This window comes from Cydia fagiglandana, chromosome 5 (genome assembly GCF_963556715.1).
Source record: "Cydia fagiglandana chromosome 5, ilCydFagi1.1, whole genome shotgun sequence".
Classification (NCBI taxonomy): Eukaryota; Metazoa; Arthropoda; class Insecta; order Lepidoptera; family Tortricidae; genus Cydia; species Cydia fagiglandana.
The window spans coordinates 4,131,550-4,143,684 of NC_085936.1; the positions used below are offsets into that span (position 1 = coordinate 4,131,550).

General features: G+C 35.3%; 1 protein-coding gene across 1 annotated transcript in view; it reads right to left on the reverse strand.

Moving 5' to 3' along the window:
• Positions 1–1,374: 1,374 nt before the first annotated feature.
• Positions 1,375–12,135, reverse strand: part of LOC134664300 (procathepsin L-like) — a 29,653-nt gene continuing 18,892 nt past the window's right edge. Inside the window, exon 5 of the mRNA XM_063520865.1 lies at positions 1,375–1,538. Within this exon, the coding sequence (XP_063376935.1) occupies positions 1,405–1,538 (134 nt within the window). The 3' untranslated portion in view covers positions 1,375–1,404. The remainder of the gene's footprint in view (positions 1,539–12,135) is intronic.

A 12,135-nucleotide genomic window follows, 5' to 3' on the forward strand; every position in this document is an offset into this window, starting at 1 on the left:
TCAATACACATTAATATTGAAATAAATTGAAATAAAGAACGAAAATCTAAAATCAATATCTGTGTCGTACTGTTTTACTTTTTAATATGTAGTATTTTTTTGCCATTTCAGCAGTAAGTAGATGGCTACTTGGCATTGTGTTTGACGGCATACGAGTACATATTTCCTATTTTCTCCAGAAGCGGTATTATGGTCGCACTTTTATCACCTGTCATGCCATGCGTCACTTTCGCACTTACATATTTGTTAGAACGTGTCAGGCATGGTAACAAATGATAAAAAGCCGACCATCTTAGCCCTACAGGTGGAGACATGTAGTTTTTACAATCACTATAAAAACTAAAATTTTACATTAGCCCCTTATTAAAAAAAACTTTCTTTGTTCATCTAGAAATAACATGCGCGTTAAAATTTATATTTGACTAGCGACCCGCCCCGGTTTTCCGCGGGTTGACAAATTATACACTTAAACCTCAACAATCACTTTATTGATAGGTGAAAACCGCATGAAAATCCGTTCAGTAGTAAAATGTTTTTTGAATTTATCGCGAACATATAAACAAACACACAAACAGACAGATACGGGGGATTTTGTTTTATAAGATGTAGTGATTGTTTTGGTTTGATATAAACATGGAAAATAATTCGAATATTTTGTAAACCTTTATGACTTTTCAAAATGTATAATTATCTTGTCAAACTATATATCTTGTCTTGTCAAACTTTATATCTTATCAAACTTTATAATATTGTCAAACTTAATATTTTAAACTTTCGCGGTTTGAACACATATTAACTCACATTATAACGTCGGTAAATCAAGGTAATTAAATAAAATTCGCGTTAGACCCGTCTATAATGTGAGTTAATATACTTATTGTCAAACTTTCCGCAACTGGCACATCTTTAGTCCGGTTAGCGCCATTGCACTTGCACCATCCCACTAACCCGGGTAACCGGTTAAAGCTGGAGTTAACATGGTTATACCAGTACAATTTGACAATGGGTAAACGCTTTAACAGGTTGACCCCGGGTTAGTGGCATGGTGCAAGGGGGCCTTAGATTTTTAGGAGAATGATTCAAGAAAAAGAAGTCAATTATGATTTAAGTCATGACATACCAAATTTATTTGTCTCCTATAATTAAATGATAATTAATGATTAAGAATATTGCAGTATATGTTTCTATTACGATTCACGATGTACACATTGTCGCCATTTTTGTGGCTTTGCCATATAAACCATGATAAATGATTTATACAATATATTATGTATGTTAATTTAAATCACGTATGGGCAAGATGCGAGTCAAGAAACTGCTTTATAATACTCCTTATGTTTGATTTAGAATTTTGCTATGATTGCTTATGATCTATGAACGCTCCGAAAAGGTAAAAAAAGAAAATTATGCCACAGTGGATTCGGCTACATAAGTCCCAATACCGCATGCGTTGACTCCTCGCAATATTCTTACGTAGCCTTCCTCGCCCCAGCCAGTTCCCCACGAATTCTTGATTATCCAGAACTTTTTGCCGTTTTCTGCAAATGAAACATTGTCGAAACGTTAATTTTGAGTGCCTCACACATTCTTTATACGCATTCTTACGAATCACTCATGATGGAAATGAGTAGAAATTCGGCACAGGCACAAATACTGAATAAAATGCAAGGGAACTTTGTGCAAGTAAAAATTTAAACACAATTATTTCGTCCATAATAGATTACATTAAACTAAAAGTATACGCACAACCCTGCGTACTTCTTCGCGCTTCATCAGTTCAGAAATACTCGGACGGAGCATATGTATAAGTACACTCACTCCACGTAGATATAATAGTCATTAATCATTTATCTTAATTTATCATTTTGACTTATGTATTTGGAAGAAAGAAATAACAAGCTTCTATTGAGTCTTGTCAAGTTTTATGATTATATAACGTTCAGTAGGTAACAACTCTGGTAATGACAAAATTCTTATGTGATCAATGATCATAAAATAATGAAGTTATTTCGTGATGATGATGATGATTTCGTCATATTTGAATTGTGTTAATAAAATATTTGGTACTGAGTGGAATTTCATTCATTACCTATAATGAATGTATTAATAAAAAATATAAACGTGTAGTAGCTATAAAATTTCTACAAACCTTCTCCGTATCCCACCAGAAGTACACCATGATTTGGGTCTTGCCCTTTGCACTCATTAGGTATTAATATACCTTTATTATAAAAGTCAAAGTCCGCGGCGTTTAAAGCTGTAGAAATATAATAAAAAAATAGTGAAGAGCATCAATCTTCTGAAACAGGTTAATATACAGGGCGTCCCACAGCTATGCCACATGGAGGGTAAGTACCCTGAATATTGTAGATAGAACATTTTGCTGAAAGAAGACATTATTTTAATTTAAAAAACAATTTAAACTGCATTCATAGATTTTTAAATAATTACATGGTTGAACCGGGAATCGAACCCGCTACACGGAAAAAAAACACCCTGTAGCTTTTTCATACCGATCGAAAGGCTTCATCATAAGGATTATTTTTTGCTAAATAACATAGTGTCGGTAATAAAAAGAAACCCATGAATTTTAACATTTTTAATTCAAATTAACCAATTTAATTTATCAAAATATGCTCAAAATGAGTGTCATTCTGTTGAATACAAAGCCGCTCTCTTTTGATTATTTCGCTAAATTTCACATCAAATGTTAAAATTCATGGTCTTCCTTTAGTTTCTGACACTATGTTATTTAGCAAAAAATAATCCTTATGATGAAGCCTTTCGATCGGGATGAAAAAGCTACAGGATGTTTTTTTTTCTCGTGTAGCGGGTTCGATTCCCGGTTCAACCATGTAATTATTTAAAAATCATGAATGCAATTTAAATTGTTTTTAAAATTAAAATAATGTCTTCTTTCAGTAAAATGTTCCATCTACAATATTCAGGGTACTTTCCCTCCATGTGGCATAGCTGTGGGACGCCCTGTATATTTACGTACAAGGACCTAAATTAATTCATTTCAAACTTTATAATGTTGAACCTTAAGTGTCATTCTATGGAACTAGCTAACTGTAAACAAACCGCCATATTGAAATTGTCTCTGAATGATGAATTTACGAGTGACTTTTGTTTACATAGTTAGCAAATTCCATAGAATGACACTTTAGTAAACGTTTTTAATTTTTGTTTCACACTGCCTCACAAATTAAGGTTAAGTATATCATTATTGCAATAGCATTGCCACGCGGCATTTCTGCCAAAGCCATTGCTGCAGAAATGTATTTTATCTAAAACCTGACATTGACATGACTACTAACAACTGACATTTATGATATTGATGAGGAATTCATGTACGAGTACTTACTATGTGACACATAGTCAAACAAAGAAAAATAATATAAGGCAAGAAATGAAAATATAAAAAACAAACCCAAAAACTAAAAACTAACTAAATACTAAATTTTGTCATTACATTTAACAATTGTTGGAAAGTACATCCAGTTAATATAAAATATAGAGTACATTAATTTAAAAACTATGTTGCACGAAACATACCAATTGACATAGGGCCACGTTTGTGTAATTGGGTCTTCATCTGTTCCTCGTCCATCATTGATAGTTTTTTACCACTTGTGCACTGGACAACTCCCTTGCTGGGCTCATGATGACATTCTCGTTTGGGTGGTGCTGTATAGGGATAATTATCTTCCTTCTCCAACTTCATTGGGCGTTTAGCTAATTCCCTGAAATTAACGAATATTATGAGGTCAATGATAGCTATACTAAATACCAAGGGGTAATTTTCTAAATTCCCATGAAATGATGACTATTAAACAGGCACTTTCACATTTTGTTACTGTAGATGTAGATAGAGTCTGTGCAGTGCTAGATTGACTTCACTGGCAATTACAACTGACTCCTAATACTACACAATGTTCGGTAGCTTGAATAGTTTATATAGTATCTATAGTTTTTCCTATGTTATATGTTCTGTTTCTTTTTCTTTTAGTCAATCCCACACTATCTTCACTAGATTCGCATTAATAAGATTAAATAAATAACAAGTATACGTATACGTACTGCATAACTTCATGCATGAATCCCCCTCCACAAGATCCAACAGTAAGGCAGTCGAGAGCTTGCATTTCGGACAAAGATACAAGCTGTCCATGTTTAATAGCGTACTGCCCTTCAATATCACCTGTAAAAAAGGCAAACAAATATTTATTTTCCTATGGAGAATTGAGACCTACCTATGTTCGAGTTCTTTTGTAGTCTTAATAGAACCGTACTTAACATTCACTTCCTCATTGAAACTAATGATAATGGTAGTAACAAAGCAACTCTCGAAGTAGTTTTTTAACTAACAGCATCATAGTCACAAAAATTACAATTTATAATTAACAACAAATAAAAAAAAAGCTTTCCGATCAAAGATAAGTTAGGTAATTAGAGATGGAAACATACCCACAGCACTGAAGATGTAGCAGCTGCCACATTGCTCTTGGTTCTTAACATGTGTAACCTTATTTTGTTTTCTCCAGTCAAATGATTCAGGCGCACCACCCAATCCCTCGGTGATTTCAACTTTCGTCAAATTCATATCTTTTGGGAGTTTGAAACCACGATAACACTTTAACTCGTGAGGCTTAAAGTCGGCGAAGTGATTTAATGCAAATACGGTATCAGGAAATTTCTCATTTAGCTCATTTATATGTTTTAATGTCTTCTTGAAAATTGCAAGCCTTTCGTTATAATCTCTACGGTTGTATACTTTATTATGCTCTTGGAGAAAGTCATCAAACAGGTTCTCAGCGTCTTCCACATCGTAGAATGTTTTGTCGTATGAAGCCACGACCGAAGTACTGGCAAGACAGACCGTCACCAGGATAATTGGCACGAACATTGTGTTCGATGATACCTTACTTTAATGTTACCACTCTAGATTGACGATGTTACATTTTTGTGTAGCCTTTTTATATTGAATATAATCAGTAAAATACTTTAGTTACTTCCACGTGTATTTTATTTCTAAAAATTGTTGTGATTGCATGAATAATTGAATAACTGTTAAGTACCTGCAATTTTAATGTTATCATAAATACCTACTAAACTACACGTATAGTAAATAATGTACTTAACTTTTATTTAAAAATGCTTAATAGTTATTTGTACAACAAGAGACCAAAGTTTGATATTCCTTCGAGTGCTTATTTTGAGTCCCATCCAAGCGAAAGATTCTAAAATAGGTTCACGATCGTAGCGAGTGAATCTAATTTAAAATCTTGAGCATAGGAATTAAAAGCGCACGAGATGTAAATAACTTCGATCTCGTGTAGTACACACAACTTTTCACCTCAGCAGTGAGAACATATTAAACGGCCTGAAAAATGTAATCGTTCTTCATCACGTCATTTTGTCTAACTCAGTTTTTAAGTAGCAAAGTACCCTTGTTTGAGCTGCTGAGATGAAATAGTTATTTGTACAACAAGAGACCAAAGTTTGATATTCCTTCGAGTGCTTCTTTGAGTCCCATGCAAGCGAAAGATTTTGCAATAGATTCGCTAGCGTACTGTAAATAATATGAAATCAGCCTCAAATGTTTGAAATCTATTCTCCTTTCGTCTAATCTTACTTCTAACTAATATTAGACCCGAATTCAAAAGTTTGTTAGGAAGTATGGTTTTCTAGGTGTATTTTACATCACTAGCAATACAACGTGACGCCATTTCATTCCGCACCTCTTGCCATATTGTAGTAACCGCTCAGTTGTATCTATCAGTCGTGTGTTAGGAAAAGTCTAAAGAACCGGCCGGGATTGCTGGGAATTAGTATAGGTATAAATAAATACCTGAATTGAATTACTGTAGTCGAACCCAAACTTTTAACTGAACTACTTGTAGCTATCCTGCCTACCAAATGCGATTCCCAATGTCCATATGAAGAGGGCGCGTAAAGTCAGGAAATAAGAAAAATACAAAAGATATGGCGGTCCATATTACTATGAACTTTTCGACGGAAGATTTGGTTCTCCCTCGGATTTTTGCCGTTTATCTCAATTCTCCTTCAAATCTTCTGTTGGATCTATCTTCTCGTATACTTGGGTTTAAAGATATGCTATATATCTCCCGGCTATTCCATACTAAATATACTGCTATGATATGCAGGATACTAACTGGAAAAATGTATCTTTTTATATCGAGCCAACGAATCTGGTTAAAATCTACTCTTGCAAGCATACGTAGTTTTCGTGTGATTGTCAAGGCCAATCATGTTTTTTACACGACTGCCCAAACAAAGAGTGTATTGTTTTCAGGGTTCATGTTTGTATGTGAGTTTCTTTTTTCCACCATAACTTCTGAATGCCTTAACTGATTTAGATAAATGATATATCATTAGAATCCTTACGTTATCCCGACTAACATAGGCTATGCGACGTCATAATAAAATCAATATGGCGGACATAATACATGATATTGCGTGATGTTTAGAAAAAAAAATCTTGCAAACCTATCGAGTGGGGCCTCAAAATAAAGAACTTTGAAAGACGATTTAAAATATATACACACGCGTTCAAGTCTTATTTTGGTAGAATAAGGATTCACAAAATATGCTAAGAAAAATAAATCCTTCTATCTTATTTAGTGAGCTATCAAATGTAAGGGTTTTTATCGCTGATCATAAATAGTACATTATTGCCGAGGCTCGGAAGTAGCTACTTGCAGGCTGAGGATTCGTTTTAAACGGACGACCTTGGGAGTCCGTTTAATTGAATCCGAAGCCAGCAAGTAGACTTCCAGCCGAGTCATATATAGTGCTTTTCTCAAAAATGGTGCAATAAATATAAATATCATAGAAATATTTTACAAAAGCAACATTCTTTCGTATATATTTTCACAGAACAAAGCCCTTGCCGCCTTTTTATTTTTTTTAATAAAAAAATAGAAGTGTATTTTTCTGCCGAAAATACGCCAACCTATTTGAGACAGCTAAATAGTCGCGGTACTAATCATCTGTTTGGCTGTTTAATGGGCCTGTGTCTTCATTTGATATGGCCATTTCAACTTTTAAAAAGTTTGGAACTCGAGAAATAATGGAATTTGTATGCAACATTGCAGTCCTAAAATCGAGACTGCAATGTTTTTAACTTTTTAATTTTTGACTGACCATAAACTCCGCGCTTCACGACCTATTTTTTACACGGCAAAGTCGACTTTGACGTCCATTTTTGAGAAAAATATATATAAATCATATGGTATACCTAAGGTAAATACAGAAACTAAACACAAACATGTTCTAACTCGCGCTATTGAAATCTAAACGTGTGAAATTCTATTTAAGCGATGGGCTTCGAATAATTTCTGGCTTATTGGATTCTTATATTTCTTGTGAATAAAATTATCCTTGCCTACTAAACATAATTAACCCGCCTGCGAAAAAAATTGGTTTTGTTTTAACACGTGCGTAGGTACTAAACTAATATTCATAATAGGGATACTGCAGTGTTCTGCCGAATATGCAAGAGTGATAGCGAAATTTCGATTTTCTTAAGGATGACTCACGTTAGACCGGGCCGTGTCCGACCCGGAGCTTCCGGCGCATCGTTTTCTATGGAAAGTATCACGTGACCGCCTGTCATGTCATAGAAAAGTAAGCGCCGGAAGCTCCGGTCCGGACACGGCCCGGTCTAACGTGAGTCATGCTTTAATTCGCGGTAGAGCCCGAGATTGTGATGGAATGTAGTAGTGGTGCCCCCTACGCAGAGTTTCGCGTAATATTCCCTATTGCAAGAAGTATCTATGTGACAATACATATATGTTTATACATATTATTGAACCTTAGTTTACTTTTTTGTACATAGTGTTCGTTTGTCTATCATGTTTGTTTTAATTTACTCTCAATTGCTCAAAGGTTGACTGGAAGAGATCCCTTATAGGGATAAGTTCGCCTTTGTACATTATATATATTTTTTGTTCCATTGTAATTTAACCTGTCTTATGTACAATAAAGTGTTTACATACATACATACATACATTATTTTAAGAATCTTTCGTTTTTTTTAAGTCATTTATTGTAAAAATGTAAAAGTAATATATGTTAGTATTTCCTCTTCCTTGGATTTAAGTTTCAATTGTGTAAACTCACTTGAGTCTGGGTTACCTACGAGACAGGCGAAGCCTAGTGTAGGAACCAGAGCAACCTGATATAATGTATTTCTTAGCTGAGGTACCTACACTTTGTCAAATTGTACATAATTAGGATAATCTTAGCACCCCTGAAAATGTTTTTGTGTATTACCTACAATAAATTTTGTGTATTTGTGTGTGTGAAATTTTGTGTATTTATGTATTATGTCTCTTCCTTCCTTCTCAAATGCTTCGAACCTTCCTTTATTCATTTCTAACCTAACTAGTAATAGTAGAAATTTGTCTAAATTCAAAAGCCGAAATGTGAGCTCCGCGTAGGGTCCAAGGGCCAGAGCGCGCGCTTTTCGCTACTTTCCCTTAAGTAATATCTTAATTGTGAAGGCCAAAGGCCGAGCTGCAAGAGTGTTGTGTTCAAACACAGACCAATAGAAGAAGTGTCTAGATGCGCAGGCCCATCGCAGGCCAAAGTCCGAGCTGGGGTAGGGTCGAAGGCCAGGATCATCTGACAGGTGGAACTCACTTACTGCAATTTCCCCTACTATGGCTGCAATCTCCCCTTTCATAGCAATAAAAAAGCCAATGGCCCGATTCGTCCGAAAAAGGCGCGTCTTTAGTATTCAAACAACAACCACATACCATAATATAGACAATAATACAAGTATCTAAATACGAAGGCCGAAGGCCGCGAACCTCGCGTAGGGCTGAATGCCCGAAGCGTCCGAGAGAGGCGTACCTTTAGTATTTAAACACAGGACAATGCAGTGTTACAAGTGTCTAATGCGAAGCCAGTAGACCGAACTCCGCCTAAAGCCGAAGGTCCGGAGCGTCGGACAGGTACATGCGCTATCCTCAATTTCCCCTAGTATCTTAATTGGGAAGGCGCGATTCCACGTGACGCCGAAGACTGACCTGCGGGAGTTTAGTACTCGTGGAACTCGGTCAGACATTTGAAGAAATTGCACCCGTGGGCCTTACGCAGAGCTCGGTCTTCAGTCTACGTATTTTGACACATGTACAATGATGGTTCTGTGTTTCACCGCTAACGTCCCGCAGCATGGCTTTCAGCCTCGCGTAGAAGAGTGCTTCTCTTGAACGTTTTGGGCGTTCGGCCCTACGCAGAGCTCGGCCCTCAGCCATCTAGTCTGTCGGGGCTAATAGCTACCTATATTCGCCAGTCATCATTTGTAAGTAGCTAGTAATTACTGCCACATAAAGATGTTAGCCTCGCGTAGACTGAATAATGAAATGCAATCAGACGCACCTAAGCAAATTTCAATTTTAATTTTATATATGATAATACGTTGGACATCAATTATAAGTTTTTTTTTTCTATTTTTGTGTGAAAATCTTAATGCGGTTCACAGAATACATCTCTTTACCAAGTTTCAACAGTATAGTTCTAATAGTTTCGGAAAAAAGTGGCTGTGACATACACGGACAGACAGACAGACAGACATGACGAATCCACAAGGTTTCCGTTTTTTGCCATTTGGCTACGGAACCCTAAAAATGGCCGACACTCTATTTTTTTCATTGTCTGATTTACAACCACCGTGCTGCTAGTCACCTTCTACGTCGATTAGATTTGACAATCCAAGGTAAAATGTATCTCCCAAGGCTTCTCCACTTAACAGGAAACTTATCCACACTTCCTGGGCTGGAGTAAAATAGGATCAGATTATACGCATTTAGGATCAAATCTGTGCCTCCAGTGTAAAAGGGTTAAACTCAAAAAATGAAATTTTTCAGTATGGCCGAGAAACGTTTCAAACCGTGTTTTCTCTGCATTGTTTCTAAAAAAATTAGGTTTTTGTTTTTAGTTTAGATAGTTTGAGTCGTGAATTGTAAATTGTCATTTTAATTAACCTGACTTATGTGAAAGTAACTGAAATATTGGCTTTCAAAAACAACTTATATCCCTTTTCACAAAAAATATGAATGTGTGAAAAGGTTAAACTGCACTTTCTCTAGTGTTGCTAAAATCTTTTTGAACTTTTGTATTGTGTAAAGAAACCATTTTGGGAACTAACTATTGCATTTTTTGTAGATTGATGGTAAAAAAAAAAACAAACCAAAAAGAATAATATTAATGTAATTAAAGAGTGACTTAATATATTTTTCACCACACCAGCTCGGAAAGGCTTACTTTGCACTTCAAAAACTGATAGCAAAGTTCCATTTTATTCACATGTGACACAAAGTAATCAAATGCAAATTTTGAGTTGGTTTCTTATGTTTGCTGGTAGAAATGACTTTTAAATGATGATTTTGGATGATAAATATTTAAAAACATTCATTTGGATTTGATTTGGTTTGATTTTGTTTGATATTTTACATTTAATATTTGCTTCACAAGCCAGAAGGAAGGAATAGGAAAACGGAGAAGAAAGCGAGACATATTCAACGGCTGTTATAAGTGGCAAAATAAACCTACAATATGTTACTGCAAAGTCTGTGCTGTATTAATATTGACTCTTAGTACAACACAATGATGAGTAGCCTATATTTCTTTATAGAGCTACATCGTAGTTTTATTAATAATAAATGTTTTTTTTTTTTTTTGCAATAAACATTTGGAGGTAAAAGTTAGTGAGTTATACCTGTGATACCTTACTGTATCGTCCTATATTATTATGCACCTACTGAGGTCAAATTGTGTTTTGTGAAAAACAAATTATAGCCAGGATTCAATGAAAGTTACATGCAACCTTTTGGTAAGTACCAAAAGGTTGCAAGTAACTTTTGCTGCGGGCTAGCTACAGCTACAGCTAGTATACAAATAAATACCTGAATTAAATAACTGTAGTTGTACCTAGGGATTGCAATCCGGATTATTCGAACTTCGAACATCCGAATTATCCGCCAATTTTTCAGTCCGTTTCTAAATCCGGATTTTTAAACCCAAATCCGAATTTTCGGATTTTTTGTTAAACTATTATACAATTGCCTTGTGCAAACTCGAGTTTAACCCTTTTACACTGGAGGCACAGAAATGAAGGTATTAAAACATCTAATCCGCCTAGATAATTTTCACGGCATTCGCTCAGTGATTATAAAACTGTATAAATTCAATATAGAAACTACAACTTTGCACTATTAGCCTCCTATTAATTCTTATTTTATCTAGAATGACAAGTTCACGTTCGGGTTTCTATTTGATTAGTTCTCTTAAAATTTTAGAATAGTGTTCAAGAAAGGAAAGTCAGTTTGAAATTCAAGCCATGATATACCAAATTTATTTGTATCCAATAGTTAAATGATGATGATATTAATTAAACAAATAACAATGCTTAAGAAGATTGCAGTATGCTTTGCTGTTAAATTTCACGTTGCAGGTGGTCAGCATTTATGTGGCTTTGCCATGTAAACCATAATAATAGATAAAATATGCATGTTAATGTGATTCAAGATGGCAAAGTGGGAGGCAAGGAACTGCTTTTTACTCCTTACATTTGATTTAGAATTTTGCTATGATCTATATGATGTGGTGCTTCGTGGTTTTTTTAATGCTCAGTTAACATAACAATAGAGAGTTATGCCACAGTGGATTCGGCTATGTAAGACCCAAGACCGCAAGCGTTGACTCCTCGCAACATTCTGAAGTAGCCTTTCTCGCCCCAGTCAGTTCCCCACGAATTCTTGATGATCCAGAACTTTTTGCCGTTTTCTGCAAATGAAATATTGTCGAAACGTTAATATTGAGTACACTTTCTTTATACCCATTCTTACGGGTCACTCATGATGGAAATGAGTAGAAATTCGGAACAGGCACAAATACTGAATAAAATGCAAGGGAACTTTGTGCAAGTAAACATTTAAATTAAACACATAATTATTTCGTCCATAATAGATGACATTGAACCAAAGTATATGCACAACACTGCGTACTCTCTCGCGGTTCATCAGTTGGGAAATATTGGGAGCACATGTATACGCACACTCCACAAATGGCCATTAATCGTTCATCTCCATTTATCAATTCGAC